At 31.5% G+C, this 19,594-nt stretch overlaps 1 protein-coding gene across 2 annotated transcripts; it reads right to left on the bottom strand.

Annotated features, from left to right (window-relative positions):
- Positions 1-8,229: 8,229 nt before the first annotated feature.
- LOC136971592 (protein mono-ADP-ribosyltransferase PARP16-like) lies at positions 8,230-18,854 on the bottom strand. Of its 2 annotated transcripts, XM_067266059.1 has the most exons (6): positions 18,590-18,854; positions 16,855-17,001; positions 14,238-14,438; positions 12,947-13,112; positions 8,476-8,617; positions 8,230-8,390 (listed from the first exon to the last, which is right to left on the bottom strand). In XM_067266059.1, the coding sequence occupies exons 1-6, from the start codon at positions 18,764-18,766 to the stop codon at positions 8,261-8,263; spliced, it is 963 nt and encodes a 320-aa protein (XP_067122160.1). In that variant the 5' UTR covers positions 18,767-18,854; the 3' UTR covers positions 8,230-8,260. The 2 variants fall into 2 exon arrangements, with proteins under 2 accessions (XP_067122160.1, XP_067122161.1); XM_067266060.1 differs by lacking the exon at positions 14,238-14,438.
- Positions 18,855-19,594: the final 740 nt, after the last annotated feature.

The following is a 19,594-nucleotide window of genomic DNA, read 5'->3' as shown; positions in this document are numbered from 1 at the left end:
ACAGTAACACCTTGTGCTGCTGAGAAACGTTTATTAATTAAAACTAAAACACAAACGTTATCAACCTAATACAATCTTCAGATGTGAATTTGAACGCTTCTTCAAAAAAATGGGACATTTGAACGAAAGTACGTCCGAACTCTTACATTTAAGATTTAAAACGAAATATTAAACAAATTAACAATTAATTAAAATTATTTTAATGCTGATGGTAGCCCATCTGTAGGCTACCTTCAGCATGGAAATTTAGTATAAAAGAAAAATTACAATATAAAAGTTCTTAGTTTGCATAGGCCCACAATCAGTGGCGTAGCGTGGGTGTCAGATGCCCGTGGCGGAGGAAAATTCCGCCCCTTTAAATAAAATACAAGGAATCTTTACAAGTCAGTACAGACGGTGTTTTCAGTCGTTACAATGAGCAAGAATGTCATTATTATACATTCATTTAAAGAAAGGGGATTCCCAGTTTCGTCACAGAATAAGTAATGAAAAATTCCGTGCTCATTTCAATCGGTCCGAATCGTAGGTGTGACAAAAATATGAACTGAAATGGTTCAAATTTTTACAAGATATTGTGGCCGCCAGCGCCAGAGATCCGGAACACTGCCTGGCAACATATGCCAACGAGAGTTGGCTGGCAAAGTGAAAAAGAGGCGCGAAAGTTCGTTGGATTTGCCCGGGTGTTGACCGAGGATGTCGGTGACAGTTCTCACCTTTTTAATAAATTTTTTTTGTTACTGTTCGTGTTTGACTGCTTAGCGTTAGTTCTAAAGATCAGTAGGATCGAATGACAAAAATTTATTATTATTTATTGTGAAAAAATGCCGCCCCTGCCCCCGCTACGCTACGCCACTGCCCACAATGTAAGATTTTGCGAATCTAGCAGGACAAAAGTCGTAAAAATAACATGCAATATACAGTACTCACTTATAACCTTTTAAAAACAAACCTAATACATCAAACAAGCCATCCACGAAAAACTGCAACGCGATACGGCCCGTTTGTATTGTTAATCACTGTTCAAAAATGACTTTCAACTTGATTGTTGAAAAGAGCGCTGAAACGGTGACAATTGTTTTCTAATGTTCAGTTGCAAAATTAAATTTTTTGTAGGTACAGTAGAGCATCGTTTATCCGAATCAATTTGGGGACTGGGGTGGCTCGGATAACTGATTTTTTCAGATAACCGATTATATACGAAAAAATATATTAACCTTATCCGATGTTGAAATTTTGTCTCCGTTGCGTGTCGCTTCGTGTTGAATTTTCGTCGATTTTAAGCCTAACGAAAATTTTTATAATAATAACCGAGGCTATTGTATCGTTAAAAATTATTTCTTTATTTTGTGCAAACAAAATAACTATATTAAAAAATATAAAAACAAAAAAATTATACTTTAGAAGTTAATCTAGTATCAAAAACGTTCGATCAGCATGACACAGTCCGACTGGAATGCTTTCGGTTGACCGGTTTTCGGATAAACGATGTTCTGCTGTATTTCACCGAATCATCGTGGAACGTTTATTCAGGGTACGTAGTTTAAATTTAAACTTGTAAATGGTTTTTCCCACTTATAGTTTTGTAACAAAATACCACCTTTCTATATCGGCAAGTTAATCGGAATTAATTACAATTAATGATTGTAACAGACTGCCAAAACTTTGTACAACTTTGTACATATTTTTTTTATAATCTTGAAGATCTATAAACCTCGTACAATGAAATTTCGAATGCAATAAAGTGCGTTTTTTGCAAAATATGAACTTTTTTACAGGTACTGTATGTCATGAAAGTGTCAAGACAAGAATTCTACGAAATGTTGAAAAACGATATGATGATGAAATAGGGCAACCCAAAAATCCTACATTTTCCAAGCAACATCGAAAGATGTAGATTAATTTAAAAATGGTTCGACGACGTAATAGTGATGTACAGACATTTTCTTGAGGTTTATCTACGCTAATGTGCAAATAAGATCGGTGGAATGTGTTTTACATGCTCGGTGTAGATTGGATGTACAGAAATGGCAGTGTCCTACACCTCGCGGAAAAAAAAAAAAAAAAAAAAAAAAGTCGCGGCTAAAAGAAATTCATAATAGACAGATTTAAGTCAGAAACAGGAGTATCGTTGGGGACACTCCGAAGCGAGGAGGAGGAAATACTAACAATGGCAACAGTGCTAGATTTTTTTAAAATGCTGATATGGCTTATAATATAACGAGTTGATCAGTTAATTGAGCTATTTCGTGTAATATTGCGTACTTTGACCTGTGGGTACGTTGATATATATACCTTTAAAGTGTATTGTGACGAGACTGGAAATTTGTATTTTTATATTGCATTTATATTTAATTTTTGTATTGCAAATTTTATTTTATGTAATAAGTAATTTATTTGAATAAAATCAACCGAAACAGATTTCACATTTGGTCTACAGGTATACTTCACCTTTCGTCGGTAATTGGTTCCAGGAGAGGCGAGTTAAGTCGAAAAGAGACTTAAATCGAATTTACTAGGCTAAACCACAAATAACCATTCCCAGTTCTGTATTTTATTTATTAATGTATTTTCAATAATATGTGGTTAATAAGAATCTATTTTAAGTTCACAAACAAATAAAGTTTAGTATTTAATATAGTACAGAAAAAAGTAATCAAAATTTACGAATATGTCTACAGTACGTACCCACTTGGGTTAATATTACCCTAGGTATACAAAATGGCGGCTCGTTTCTGATTCCAGCAAGAAAACAGTGGAACACACGTTCTAACCTAATAACCTATTCTAATAATTTGTTTGCTAATAATTATGGTAATTTATTAGAATAGGTTAGGTTAGAACGTGCGTCCCACTGTTTCCTTGCTGGAATCAGAGACGAGCCGCCATTCTGTATACATTTTGTATAAATTAAGGTAACATTAACCCCTACTTGTAAATGTACATGTTTACAATTTGTTGATGTTTACAGTACATCGCGGACTCTTTATTCGTTAATGTGGTTTGCTCTAAGACATAAAATAAAATGATTTTGTAAGGTTAAATAACAAATACAGTTATTAAAATTATTTGGCAATAGTAGAAAATAAACTAATTTACGTTAAATTTACTAATAAAGACCGCTAAATAAGACAACACAGAGTCACAGATGTTTTCATATTTCGTTCTTTAGGATTTATGATGTACAGTATTAACATTTATTGTAAATGCACGTATTTTAATATGATATTAAGTCGTAATAATACATGTGAAGTCCCAAAAACGGGTTAACATTAATTATTTATATTAGAAAATTGTTAAAACGAATGTAGAAAATCGTCCATTGTTAAAAGGGACAAAAGCCGATCAAAGATCGTATTAGACGCGTTAGTCATTTGAAACCGCGACGCATGAAAAAAAGGAGAAAGATGTCGAAAGGCAAAAAGAGCCTAATGTAAAATAAAACGCAATAATTGTAATGAGTAATGATTGTAGACGAATGTCCTCCAGTATAGATGGACCTTTGACAAGTCGCTCGTATACGAAATTTAGATCAATTAGTATTTGAAAAAGGGAAAAGTTTTCAATAAAAAGGAACTTCATATCAAAGCATTGAATTTCAAAAATCTCTCAGACTAGACAACAATAGGGAAAATATGAGCGCAAGTTTCAAAGTTCCATCAATTCTTTCCATCTTGAGTAAACGGAAAGTGTCAAGTAGATTTGTCGAGGCGGTTCTTTCTCGTGACTCGAACAGGGGTCGTTTTTCGCTTGGAAACAAGCGCGGGACCAATCGAGAAGCGAGAAAAGAGGGACGTAGAGCCAATCAACATGAACAATTCGAAAAAGAGAGATCGAGATAATCGCAGAGCGAGGAAGAAGAGACGTCTTCTTCCTTCTACGCCTGGAGAGGCCGGACAAAAACTGTGAATCCGCTAACGGCTAATACGCGCACAAAGACAATTTATTTTTCCTGCATCATGCCGATCTGCTAATTAGTGCCACTAAGGACAGACCACCAGTGACCAGAGGCGATCATCTCCACATGTTGCTGCCCCGGGGCCTACAGTAGAAGACGTCAGGAAAATGCCGGCGTGACTGAGACCTTTCGAAAAATTTCATCGTTCGTGAAGAAGTCTGTACTAGGTGTAAGTTTCTTTGCGTCTAAATAAACGACTTTTTGTGAGACACTTGTGTCACCTCCCTCATACCCACACGCGAACGACCCTAGATTATCCTGTCGCGGGATTAACGATTCCCCCCTAAAGGTCGGCGAACTTACATACACTTTTATTCTTATTTATTGTATAGTAACATGATTTTGTGCTTCAAACGCTTTTCTAGTAATATTACGACTTCAATATTTGTGGCGGACAGACGTAAAGTCGAATAAAATGATTTAAACTTGATTTTTATTTTTTCATATATATATATATTGACAAACGACGTATAATCAAGTATGACTTAACTCGAAACGACGTAACCCGAGCAGTGTTGCCGTTCCTAGTACATTTGTACTTTTCGGGTACATTTTGCTTTTTCGAGAGCATTGAAAGCTACACTTAGATTTTTAGTACATTTTGAGTACAGTGGTACCTTGGTACTCGAACATAATCCGTTCCAGAAAGAGGTTCGAGTACCAATATGTTCGGACTCCAAATCATTTTTTCCCATTACAAATAATGTAAAATGGATTAATGCGTTCCAATCCCCAGTTAATTCGCTAGTATTTTTTTATTGTTTCTTTATTCTTTAAAATAGTCGATATCGTTAGCCATAGAATATTGGACAGCGAGATCCGAAACACGCACTCCATTTTCGTGTTTAGCAATGATTTCTTTTTTCAGTTCGATTGTTGTTCTCACTGTTTTCCTTTTCACTTGACCACTTTCACTTTTATTCTTCTTGGGACCCATGTTTAAGCTCGTATTTAAATATTTATATTCTTTTTATTATTTATATGTGCAATTTATTTAAGTAAAAATTATTTTATATAGTTTTTATTTCTATTATTTCTAAACATGAATCCATAGTAAATTTATAAAATATTTGAAAAAAATTGATCTAGAATCAATTTTTCAGCGACCCCCACTTTGAGAATCACTGATTTACTCAATAGCAGCAATGGCGATCTGGCGATTTTAGTTTCGATAATTCATATATTTACTACACAATGATAAATTTACCAAAAACATTCTTTAAAAGAAACGTTTTGATGTACAGTACATTGAAGTTTTCTTTAATGAAATACTGTTCTTGAACGTTGTTTCATTTATATTTCACTTTCATTTCATATTTCATCATCATATAATCCGTCATTCTTGACGAGCAAATTTATTAGTTAATAAATAAAAATAATCTTTTTGGAGCAGGGGCCCAAAAGTGGTCGATAGACTCTTCGGAGGACGAAAATTAGCAGGGTCGATTGAAAGCGGTTCATTAAAACTCAAATGGATTTGTATATGACAATTCTGGATGTAAATTTGCACAAACTAAATACAGTAATACCTCGACTTACGCGATTTTCAAATCTCGAAGGTTGGCTTGTTATAGGAATGCAGAGTTAGCCGATATGCATTTCGTGTATGGGGCTGCAGATTGTAGTGGGCCAGCCGCACAGCACTTGTACAGTACACAGAATGAATGATATTCAATGAGGCGTATTCCCAGCCATAATTTCTTTGCAAGCCTGCACCAGAGGTTAGCTGAGACAGGTTCATTTCAAACGGCTGCCAGGGATCGGGTAAGAACAGCACAGACTCCGGCCATCGAAGAGAATGTGCTACAGCAAGTACAGAAGCAGAGGTCTGAGTGCGTGAAGTGTAGCGCACGCAGTCGGGGTTTCCCATTCCAGTGTCTGGAGGATTCTCTGAGAACATGACATGCATCTGTATCATATGCAGCGTGTCCAGGCACTGCAACCGGATGATTATGCATCTTGTATTGCTTTCGCACAATGGTACCTTGGAAAGTGTGTTACAGATTCCTGTTTCCCTGTTAAAGTGTTGTTTACTGAGGCATCCTTCACAAGGGAAGGAATATTCAACACTCATAATGCCCATTTCTGGGTGGAGGAGAACCTGCATGCAATACGACATTGTGCAGAACAGAGTCGGTTTTCGGTTAATGTTTGGGCTGGTATTGTGGGGATCACCTTATTGGACCTTACCTGTTGCCATTTCGTCTAACTGGAAGTAACTACTTGATCTTTCTGCAGCAAGTATTGCCACAATTTTTGGGTGACAAACAGATTTCTGCATCAATGCAATGGATAATGTGGTTCCAGCATTTGGAGCCCCTGCCCATTTCAGCTGTAATGTTCGTAACCACCTAGACGTCACATTTGGCCAACAGTGGATCGGACATGGTGGTCCTGTGCATTGGCCTGCTCAGTCACCAGTCTTGATTTTTATTTCTGGGGGCATATGAAAACACTGGTTTATGACACCCCTGTTGACAATGCTGAAGAGCTGGTTGCAAGAATCACAGTAGTGGCAAGAGAAATTTGAGATGAGCCTGGATTATTCCAGAATGTTCAGAATTCCATGCGCCATAGATGTGAGGTCTGCATTGCAGTCAGTGGAAGAAACTTCAAACACTTTCTTTGACCCATGTTCCTTTTGTTTTTGTACATTTATTATTAAAATGAATAGCGTACAGGAGATGTCCGTCCATTTACAGCATACTAAGGAATGGAAATGACCATCCCAATCTGGACAAATTACCGGGCATCTACAGAGTCCCGGTAAGAGATGGCAGATGCAATAGAGAAATGGTATATGTTGGCTTCACCAGACGTTCGTTAGCGGTAAGATTAAAGGAACATAAGTCAGACATACTACACAATAAATGCACAACAACCCTTTTGACTTATGTGACAGACCCGGATATCACAGCTGACTTTAACAAAGCACGTATCATCCTCACCACTCCGCATCATGATCACCTCAAAGTGTTGGAGGCAATGGAAATATTTAAGGCGGATTGCAAGTCCACATGCATTAATTTTAAATTAGAAATGTCGCTTTCCATGGCATGGCATTTGATTTTATATTCGTTTTATAATGGTTTAAATTGAATCTAGTGTGAATTTCGAATCTAATACTAATATCTGATATTTGAATATCTTGGTATACGTGCGCATTTTCAATCAGAAATTGAATACCTTCTAAATTGAAATTTGAATGAACAGCTTGCAACGGATTTACGTAAAAGCCTGAAGAAGAGCCCAGAACAGGCATCAAAAACATTCACAACAGTAGAACATTTTTGCTCCGGTTATTTGGTTTAAATAAAGTTGATTCAGAACGACAGTCTTAGAATGGCATCCAAACCAGGTTGAGGTTAATAGGCTTACAGATCTCTACAATTACAATGCTATTAATTACTTCTGAAAAATCCTGAAGAGAGAAAGGCAATCGATATTAGACAGATTCTTTAACCCCCTCAGACGGAAAAAACTTCACTAATAAAAATGCAAGACTGTGTATATGTGTATTTTTATTATTACATATAAATAAACGTAGTAAGAAAGTAAATATATTTTTTACTTTTTGGATTTTACAAGAATGAATTAATCAAATTCCCATAAGAACTTATGGTAAATCAATAATCGGTTAACGAACAAAGTCTTGGAATGGATTATGTTAGATAACCAATCACCCACTGTATTAATCATGTTAATTGTTATTTACTCACAGCACAGTACAAGTTTAAATTGCTGGAATTTCTCACTCCAATTATATGATGAATGAATTATAAGTTAATAAATCTTTCAATGTCAGATTGTTAAGCCAAAATTTTCACAAAATGTAGTCTTCTTTACTTTCACCACTTAATGGTATCAATCAATTATTGTTATCAGTATAAGCAAATCCTAAAGTGATTATATATACATTTTACTAAACTATTGCATAAATAATATAAATGCTTTTACTTATATGATGAAAATTTCAAACTAAATTTAACAAAATAATAAGCTTTATTATGCAGTTTATTTTGTTATTTTAATATGTATTGTAATTTATAAATGTAAAGAATTCCTTAATTTTATATAAAAATGTAATACTGATTTTTATTGTGACTTTTAATAGCTAATTTTTTAACAAACATTTATATAATCAGCAAAGCAATTTTTGTAAAAATTGCAGCAAAAATAATTAAATAATCTTACACATTTTTCTTATTTTTTTAAATCTATATAAAAATTATTTATATATAATTCAATAATAAAAATATATTCAAGAGGCACAATTGGAAGACTGCATATTATATTTATAAGCTATTAAAAATGTTTCCATAAAAACTGCTGCAACGTTCTGGATGACGACAGACTAATTCCTACTAAAATAACAACATAACTTAGCATCAGAATAGTGAAACGATACTTCCACCACCACTTAGGAACTCTAATCCTAAATAATAATATAAACAATATGTATTTAAATTAACTATATATTTACTAAAAAAAATGATATTTAAATGAAAAAAAAGTCTTGCCTGTTCTCTCTCCTAGAACTGTTACTATATACAAGAAGGTAACGTATGCGTACTAGGTCATTATTCTGTACAAGATAATATTTATCAGGAATGTCACCTGCTAGACTATCTGGTGAAGATTGTTGACAATTTCCATATGTTCCTAAAATGAAAAGTAATTGCAAAAATTTTATTACAATTGTAAAATAAATTTATTCTCTATTTCAATTTTTTAACTTTATTTATTACTAGCTGATGTACTGAGGTTACCTTAAGAAAACAGTGAATAACTTTAGGTTCAAAAACTACATGTGCTTTTGTTACTTGATGACTATAGTGTACATTGGATATTTGTTTTTGTTTTGGGGTCAACAAATTTCATTGCTTTTCTTTTGATCCATTTGTAATAAAACAAATTTTGTTTTATTTATGTATTTTTGTATAGATATGTTCCATCATATATTACAGAAATAATTCAAGAGGTTTAAAAAATTTCTCAAACAACAAAGAAAGTAATTCTTAGTAGAGCAATCTGTAACAAAGCAATTTAAAGTGATAGATTTTAAAAGACAATAATTATACTTTAAAGAAACATTGAAAGTTTGTGAAAAATAATATGAGTTTTTAAACAATTTTGCAAACTAACAAGGATTTCCTCTAACACCAAAAACGGGTCTATAAAGTAACAATCGTATTTATAATTTAAATACAAATGTAACTATTTTGGTACTAAAATTTTTATTATACCTAAAAAATCCCACTTCTTTCTAAGCATTTCTATGAAAACTGCATCATCTTACTGTAAATAGTTTGTGAGTTATTAATTTTTTTAAATTTCTGTGACTTTTGAATCACCAAGTATTTATTTTTTTCTATTAACATTACTTATTTACAGGGTTCCTACTCAAATTCTTGTTTTGAATTCCCTGACTTTCCCTGATTTTCCCTGACCAACTTTGTCCAAATTCCCTGACCTTCACATTTCTTAGTGTGGAATATCGACATAATGAAACAGCATTTTATTTACCGTGAACATTGATTGAATATATCTATCCCTCTTTTTTGCACAGTTGATATGTTTCAGAGACTGCCATATTAAAAAAATACAGTACATACCGGTACATCTTGTAGAAAAATGTTTGATAGAATTCAAAACTTCAATATAATGAAAAAATAAGCAATTTACAAATGACACATGAGCTTTTTATTTAATCATTATTTATCAATATTATTTGTATGTAAATCTAGTAAATACAAGATAGCATAAAATTCAGCAATCATCAATATTCTTTGATATACAAATAGTACTGTACTGTACTTAAAATGAACTCTTGACTTAGAAACACATAATTTTAAAATCTTTCAACAAAAAGAGTAACTTTTTTTAAAACAGCAACATAATTTTAACAAAAAGTTAAATTTAAAAATTTTCAAATAAAGCATTTGTTCCCTCATAAAAAAAATCGATTATGTAAAAAAAGAAATAGTTTTCTTTTGTCAACCACATTATTTCAAAATGGTGTAAAAATAGATTGTATATAAAGAGGGATAGGTGTAAGTTTTTACTATAGCTTCTCTAACAAATCCACTAAATCTAGCAAAAAGTAGCTGAATTGGCAACTTGTTAAAAGAAAAAAAATGTTTCGTTGCCGCCATTTTGATTTTGGTTTCAGTGTAAAGGCCAGAGTTTTAATAATTATTTTTAATAATTTTTATTTATTATTTAATTTCGCATTAAATTTTGTCTTAAGAATGCAGACAAAATTTATCTATTTTAACCCTTAATTACAAATCTTATAATTATTGCAAATCATATCACAAACCATCTTTCTCACTTTTATAGCAAATTTTAATAAATGAACTAATGTGTTCAGCAATCTTAAATAGCCTTCCTCAGGTTTAACATAATTTCAAACGTCAATTAGAACATAAGATTTGAAACTTCACGTTTCGCTTGTGAGATATGACGACTCTTTCCCTTTGGGAAAATAAAAGGGATAAAGTTAATTCTCCCAACGTCAGGAAAGTCGAGGGACTAATAAGTTGTGGGAAACATGGTACAGACGGACGAAGACACCTCTTTACCATTTAACCCATTTATTGTAAAAATATGCTTACAATATAGCTAAAGTTGTCTTCGTTTCTCGTCTTAAGTTCATAGTGGTGGTAGTGGAATTCGGAGCAATGTTCGGTGAACAATCCGGAAAAGAAAGTTCATTTGATTTCTGTTTGATGTCTAGCACTAACATATATCACTCGTGTTTTTCCTGAGTTAGAAAAGTCCTCCTTTTGAAAGGCAACTGTTAATTTGTGGAAGGAAAAGGTAGCCCTCGATCATTCCCTGGATTGGTTTCGGACCATCACCCACGCTTTATGATGGGGATCTAATGGATTCTCCGATTTACTTACATCAATCAGAGAATCCGAGTTCACAGAAGTATTCATTGTCTTTTCAAACAATGGAAAATCCAACTCCAATCCAAATGATCGATCTTGAGAGCTGCACTGTCTTGACTATTTCTCAAGTTTCCATAAAAAAAATTTTTACTCATTCCTTTTTTTCATCTAATAATTTAATTTTTTTACGTTTTTCTATTTTAGTGAGACTTGTATTTCTATGACATCATAGTATTACAAAAATTAGGATTCTTAAAACGTATAGAATTTAAATAAAATAAAATAAATGCACTCAAACCTGTTTTTGTGCGGTGGATAGGAACCACATAAAAGAAAACGCATTAAAAAAAATAAAAAAATATAAAAAAAAACGCAGGAAACTTCACGAGTAGCTATAAAAAATAGTTTTCCCAACACAAAAAGTATATTTTTATGTGGTGAATTGGGACCGCATAAAAAAAGTCTCACTTGAAAAATAACTCAAAATCATACAAAATAACTAGGAATTGCTTCTTTAACTCCTTGGGCCTTTTTCTGCCCTAATGGGGAAAAAATCCTCTAAGAAGTTTATTTTTTATATTAATTATTTCCACTTAAATACGAATCTAACATTAAAAAAATTTGCCGGGAAATAATTCCTGCGAAATAAACACCATCCCAAAAAGCGGTTTTACAGAAAAACTATATAAAAAGTTAAAAGTAATCTTTAAAAAATACTTTTATTTGATAAATATAGCTGCAGGAAGTGTTATTCTTTCATTTAACAAGGCATGAAATTTCGCACCTGCAGTCTACATTTAACACAATGTTTCTGATTTTTATGCTATTAAAATAGGAGGGAACCGAAAAAAAGGTAAGAGAAAAAAATTTTACTTAATAAAAAATGAAAAAACTTGATGTCATAGAAAACATCCAATAGAGTTTTAAAAAATTTTACAGAAGTCAATTATGTTCCAATTTGATTGAAATTTTCATATACCGCACAAAAAACAGGTTTGAGTGTACAGAAATAAACATCAAACGAAATTACAATTATATGTTAATAAAATATAGAAGTTCAGTAGAATTGTAACTACAAATCTTTTTCTTTTGCAACATAACTATAAAAATTGTGTTGTTGTTTCCACAAAAGATAATCAAATTTATTTTAATTTTTTAGTAATTTAATTTTTTTTAAATTTACCAGCTTTTTAAATTTATAATTAATTATAAGCAAGTTAACATTTGTTAAACTATCGGATTACCTAGATGATTTTCAAAACGATAACTACAGTATATCTATTACAAGTATGATGCCTAAATTTGCCAAAATCAGTGGATATTTGTTACCCAACATCATTTCTGTTAAACTAATTATTAAACTATGTATCGAAGTTGCAGAAATTAACGGGAGAGGGGGAAAAATATGCTTGTAGTACAGTTCTTTTCAAGGAAAGTTGTAACAACAAATGTAAAAAACTACTAGTCGGCACCAGCATTTTACTGTAAATGTCGGGTAGCTATTTATAATTTTTTATGTTGTATAGTAATGTTTTAAACGTGAAAAACAACTAAATCACGGATTTTTACTGATCTATTTAGCTATTTTGAAGTGAACAATCTAATAAATTACGATTTCAAGTTTTAAAAGTTTGTAAACTACTTTTTAATTAGTTATTTTTATTCTAATTAACAAATTCATCTTTTTATAATCGCTGAATTATTAAAATTAAAAATTAAACACTATTACATAATAGTAGTTTATCCTGTTATTAATCCACAACTGTAAAATTATATGGCTTCGGAACGGTGAAAAGAGCCATTTCGGATTCAAAACGGATTTTGGTATATTTTCTTATTAAAGATTGCAGCATTACTTCTTGCCGCCTGCAGATGGCTACGCTTAATCAGCCATATTCAGCAAACGAAATCAACAAGGCAGTTAAGGAGACAAATTTCCTGACTTTTTGACAGTTTTCGACAAATTCCCTGACTTTCCATGACTTTTTCCAAAACTAATGAAAATCCCTGACTTTCCAGGTGCGTAGGAACCCTGTATTTAGTACTATTCAATAATAAATTACAATTTTTAATGTAAATATATATATTTACCAACCTTTACCCTTGCATTTAACATCTGGATGATCAATTATTTCACAAAGTGCTACACAACTTAACTGTGATCCAAATATACTATGTCTCCAACTATTACCCATTGGACTGTAAATGAGAGAAACACTAAGCTCACTGGATAAATAAGTTCCCTTTCCATATAATCCATTCTGTCCAATAAAAATATTAAGTTAATTAAATTTTACACAAAACAACATACATATTTTTTTGAAAAACAATTGTTTACATCTTATATATATTATTTATATTAACAACACTAAAACCTATACTCCAGCTGTCTTTTATAAAAAAAGTGCAAACGTTTTTGCCTGTGTATAATGGGCATCATCATGCAAACTGATCCCCAACTGCTGAAACAATGGGATTGTCAAACACGTGTAGAAATGAGATGACATAAGACAAGAGAAGGGAGGATAGTAAGATTTATAGTTTAAAAAAAAATGACCTCTACGCTGTGGGAAAGGAGTTAACATCACGAAAATTAATAGCAGTGTTATTGTGGGCGGCCTTATATATATTATGTTATATTTAAACATTTGCACACTTTATAAAAAAACAACTGGATTATAGGTTTTAGTGTTATCAATTCAAATATAACCAGTTTTAAGTGGCAGTATTTTATTCTATTTATATATATAAACTCCTCCACTAACCTGATTACTTTAACAAAAACTAGACAATCTGCTGAATTATTGGCTATAATAATTAACTTAGTTTTATTATAGCCTGATAATTCAGAAGATCGTCTGATTTTATCTTATAGGAATAAATTAAATAAAACATACTTAAGAAGAAATAACAGTTAACATTTTATTCAGAGATATTTGCTTAATTCATTAACATAATGAAAAATAAATTTTATATAAAAATAAAAGTTCTATTTCATGTTCTTGTAAATCAGCAGTTCCCAACCTTTTTTTGACCAGGGACCACAAGGTTTAAGAAAATAAACTGTCAATCTAAAAATAAACTTTAATCAAAACTTTTAACATAAGTAACTGTTAAACTCAAGAGTAACATGTTTTAACAGTACTATTATAATAGAAAACATAACATTTTTAGTAAAAATTAAATTCAGTTTGTATCAATGTGGGAATAATAATTTAAAATGAATAAAAGTTTTAAATCTTTCGCGGACCATATTTTAGCTCTTGCGGACCACTGGTTGGGAACCACTGTTGTAAATGAATAAACATAATGGTAGATTTTTCTGCAAGAATTTCAGTTTCTAAGTAGTGAAAATAATAAATCTTAAAACATGAAAATTAACTTACTTTATTCAAATGAGCAATTAAACCATTATTCAAAATAGAATGAAAATTTTGTAAGCTAGAACCATGAAATGCAAAAAATGTCTTTTTTCCTATACAGTTTTGCTGAAACTGTTGAGCTCCAAGCTTGCAATTAACTTTAAATATATGACTTGGGGAAGGAGTTAATGATGACTGACTAGTTATTTTCTGAATAGTTTCAAACTATAAAAAAAAATAAATTAAAAATGTGATTAGACATTTCCAATTTTTTCAACATTAAATACAAATTATTATTATTATTCACTACTTAAATAGTTACACACATTATTAGAAGATTAACTGTAACATATCAAAAATAATAAGAAAAGAAAGCCATCAATTTTATGCCAAGCCAGAGCATTGAAAGTATTTTATGTTTTTAAATGTTACTGAAGTGAAACTCAAAAATTATTATATTGATAAATTTAATGCTTAATTACATAATCATTAAAATTTAATAGCTTGTTCTAAGAAAAATTGTATTTGAATATGACTACCACAGAAACACATGTTCCATCAATAAAAAAAGCAGTTCACATAAGTCTACAGATGTACAAATGTAGAATACTACATTAATCATCTGGCAGCAATCAGAACTATCATATCAGAATTAGCCAGTCACTTAAATGAGAACAAACATATGTGGATTTAAGCCATTAAGAATTACAACTGAAATTAAAACACTGTAAATTCCTATAAAATAATAATCCTAGTAAGATTTTGACACTGGTTAGCCCACAGATTTATATACAAAAACAACTTATCCTCTTTTATGTAAAAAAATAATAGCTGTGCCTCAGATAATAACTCAAGTAAGAGAGTAATTAAATGGCAAACTGAAATATTCAACCATTACAACCATCTGAATAACAGTTATTTGTATATGCAAAAACTTCCAATCTTTTTAAACTTCAAATTCTCAAACATTACTATAATATACTATATTATTTTGAATATGAGCCATAGTAAGAGTTTAAAATTGAAAATAATAATAAAAAATAAGTAACATTTTTATTTACTTAAATACATATTAATATAAATATAATAAGCTACCTAATTTAATGAAAATCTTCTTCAGATATACTTTCAAAGTTTGAATTCTCATCTTCACTATTCCAGAACACATCGTCTTCAGTGCCATTTAAATCATTAGTAATGCAACATTTTAAAAATGATTTTTTGATAATTTCTTTAGGGATATCTTTCCAAGACTGCAAAACCCAGTGAGCTATTGTAGAAGACGATGCTTGTTTTATTTTACCAGTTAGTGTCAAAGGATGATCTTCTCGATTTAACAATGCTTCATAACGGGTTCTCATTCTATCTTTAAACGATTTGATAACAGACATATCAAGTGGTTAGAGTTGACTAATCATACCTGCTGATATCATTACCAGATCACAGTTATTTGTTTTTACTTTTAAGTTTAATGCCCTCAAAATGCATCCATTACTACCATGCTTTGTTTTTTAAAAGAGCACCATGTTTCTTCTCCCAAACATTTTCTAACCAATCTTTCATCAATTCTATTGTCATCCATATATTCTTTTATGCTCAAATTATAATGCCTTTAGGAAAATTATCCTTGGATAATTTTTCTGTTTGAAATAATAAAAAATGACAATTTGTTTCCATCGTCAGTTATAGACAGCATTACAGTAATTCGTGACTTTTCATATCCAGTACTTAAAATTTCAATTTGTTTTTCTCTTTTCTTGTTTATCGTATAATTTCTTGGCATATCAAAAAAGATTGCTATTTCATCAGAGTTTCCGACTTGACTAAAAGAATTTTTGTATTCTTTTCTTAAGTTGATTACATGATGCTGAAAACTAAGAAGCTTATCCTCATAATCTGCAGGCAACTTTTGAATTATTGTCGTCCTTCTTCATAATGCTAATCCTTCTCATTTTATAAAATTTCACAACATCTACATCTTGCTTTAAACAGGAGGCCACTACTTTTAGCACACTCTTTGGCTTTAACCATAACTGTCTCTCTTGTAACTGATAAGCATTTACCATGTAATTTCTTTATATAAGATAAAACAGCTGTGTTAATTGCAGGATGTCTTTCTTTTTTAGGCCCCGAGAATGATTTTCTGTCTATTTTACACTGAAATAACTTTTCCTTCATGGCTCTCCAATGACGCATATTCTTTTTGTCAACCATAAATCTTTTACCGACTGCGATTTCCAATTTCTTCAGTGCACAATATAACTTTTCTTTTGAATTCGGCATCATATATAAACTTTTTTCCATTACTAGCGAGTATGGACAATAAAAAAAATTTAAAATTCAATTCTACACAATTGCTGTCAAACAGCAATTGGATTGAATCAGAAAACTGCAAATGGGGAACCACCGAATAAACTGCTATCGACGATTGTAATATTATGCGCATACATAGAGTGTAAAGCAAAAACCCGACTGTTGGAGAGTGGGAGATTGACAGAGATAACAAGTTAAAATATTTGCTTTGAATTTAAGCTGCATCCTAATTTTATGTCTTAAATATTGGAATAAAAAGTGCAGCTTAAATTTGAAGTAATAAGGTAATTAAAAAAACATCCCAGAAAATTTAAATAATAATAAATACCTCCTGCTTTGGCATAGATTGCAAAATGACTGAGTCAGATAACAACACCCAATGCAATAATTTAACTGAGGCTGCAGACATATCTTTTAAACAGAAATCATCTTTAAGAAATAACTGGAATGGAATTACATCCTCAATTGTCTGTCTCTAAATAAAATAAAATAAAATTTAAAATATTTTTATATACAATATCTATTTTAACAAATACAAATTATTTTTAAAACATTTAATTTTCAAATATAAAATTATTTTTTCACAGCTTGAAAATAACTTTGAAAATTTACCAAAAAATTTATTTTCAAAGTTGTTACAGTTAATAAGTTATATGACATTCCACAGGATAATATACCGTATTTTACGGACTATAAGACGCACTTTTTTCTTTGAAAAATTGCCTCCAAAATTCAGGTGCGTCTTATAGGTATTTTTTTTTTAAAATTGCTTAAAAATTAAGGTGTGTCTTATAGTCCGTAAAATACGGTATTTATTTTGAGGAATTTTGTTTTAAGCCAAATGAAAATTTTTCTAAATATCAAAATTTCTAAGCAGTTTTGTAAATTTATATCTATCTCAAAATAATTCAAGTTTTTAACACTACTTCAATGAAGATATTTAATATTAAAACAATGCTTAATACAAGTGCTAGTTTCTGAAGCACATCATCAGGGATGAAAAAACCCACAAAACTATTCTTTAAAACATTACAAAAAATTCAAAATTTTGAGTTTCTTTGATCAGTTTTCTATCTTTTTATTCGTAATGATGAGCCACAGATTAAAAATACTTGGAACTGCATTAAGAAACGTTTTTGTATTAATTATCTCCATTAAAATATTTGATTTATGTCTTTATGATTTTAATATTTATCTTTAATTTTTGTATTGGACAGATTATCATGGTGAAAATAACTGAGGTGAAGACATTCAAGTAGACGAATAGTAAAAAGAAGAAGAAAAATTAGAAAGGTGAAAGAGAGAATTCTTAGGGGTAATTATTAGTTTGGAATCAATCATTATTGTGCAACACTAGTAATCTCCACGAGCTATAGGAGGATTGACAACAGATATGCCACATCAAGCACAGGAAGAATTTGAGTATCAGTCGAACGTGTGCTACGTGACTAAGGTGCACAGATTGAGAAATTGTAATAAGAAAATGTGAAACTTGGACAGTTTTCCAACATTTTAACGTACATTACAACATTCTCAGATAATGATTAAATAATTACAATAATTTAAAACAACAGCATTCTTTTGGAAGATCCTGTATAAACACGGGTCGGATTGCAGATGCAAATAACACCACCTGGACCCTTACGAAGCCACAGAGCACGCCCACGGGAGCAAAAAAATCGAAAAGCTGGCACGGTCACCCGGGCCAAATAGTTAAACACGACAGCCTTAGCAGAGCGTACGGTGCAACTCCCGATCGTGCCCGGAAGCGAGCCAATCTTGGGAGAGTCACACGTGGATGTACAGTACAGTTCCTTTGACTCTTTCTCCTACAAGTACGGTCTACAGCTCAGTTAAGGATCCCAACAGCGTCATTCACATCTGCAATTGTACTTGAGTGTGGATTTCGAGGAGGTCACTTCATATAGGATTCACGTTCATCTGTAATCTACCAAACTTGTCATCAGATATTCTCTGACTTGTAAATTGAAAACCCAAAGTGCACGCACGAATACTTTGTACTCCGCACATACAATATTTTTATTACATCGAAAAATACCAACCAGTGCTTCGATATCTTTTTCATTATCTGTCTTACGTATGAATTCCGATGGGAAAGGACGAACAGCGGAATCATAACGATAGCTCTTACTTGCAGCAACAAACAAACTCCATCTTAAATCGGCTGCATTTATATCCGATTGAATCACACTCTTTGTTTCTTCTATGTATTCTGTCATGGAGTCTTTTCTTCGCACCTTCTTATTGAAAAGAAAACACTTCCTTACATCACCTAACTTGACACCGTGAGATAAAACGCCCTCTTTCGGAAGATTATATTAATAGTAAAATATTTAATTAAAAAATTTATTATAAAACATATAATGAATATTGGACGTCCAATTTATTTTTTATATTAATTTAAAATTTCCCAAAATGACGAAAAGTGAAGTTTACGTTATTTTCAATCGAAACGAAGTGCCGTGTGATTGCGACATTTTAGGATTTTACATTTAATTTAAACATCGCCTAACTTTTAGGATAGACTATAAATGTATGTATATATATATACTGTATTATGTACTGTATATATTCAATTGTCCAGATTCATTTTAAGACAATACGGCCTTTGGTTGAACTACAAACACTATCTCGGTTACTAGAATAGGAAATTTATCATTTCTGTTGTTCTCGGTTCATAAAATTAAAAAAACATGAAACATAAAATGTTTAATCAACAAAAATACTAACCATCCTAAATTTATATTTCTTTTTCAGATATAGATATTTCTGTATTTTTATCTTTGAAAATATGGTTATCCTATCGCTGTGACGCGTAAAGCTATCTGACATCACACTCCACTGCGTGTTGGCCTGTGCGTAATGAGTAGTATAACCTAAATGTGTTGTTACCTCGCATTATGTAATTAAAGAATATTTGGTCGATATCAATTAAGATACAGTGAACGCCGCGTGTCACAGGCGGTAAGAACATAAGAGTACCGGTACCGTTTTGGTGGATCTGGGTTCGAATCCCTGTCGTCTCAGGTATTTTCGGGAGTTGAATG

This window comes from Centruroides vittatus, unplaced genomic scaffold (genome assembly GCF_030686945.1).
Source record: "Centruroides vittatus isolate TY-2023 unplaced genomic scaffold, ASM3068694v2 contig_2611, whole genome shotgun sequence".
NCBI lineage: Eukaryota > Metazoa > Arthropoda > Arachnida > Scorpiones > Buthidae > Centruroides > Centruroides vittatus.
Note: the sequence above shows the minus strand (reverse complement) of the source record. Positions and strands in the feature narration are given on the sequence as shown.

What these genes read in the sequence shown, in the direction of transcription:
- LOC136971592 (XM_067266059.1), bottom strand. Translation starts at nt 18,766, where the DNA reads ATGACAGAATACATAGAAGAAACAAAGAGTGTGATTCAATCGGATATA. An exon ending in AATCTATGCCAAAGCAGGAG is followed by an intron (nt 14,439 to 16,854) that starts GTATTTATTATT and finishes TTTTTTTTATAG; the next exon opens with TTTGAAACTATTCAGAAAAT. An exon ending in TGTTAAATGCAAGGGTAAAG is followed by an intron (nt 8,618 to 12,946) that starts GTTGGTAAATAT and finishes TTTTCATTTTAG; the next exon opens with GAACATATGGAAATTGTCAA.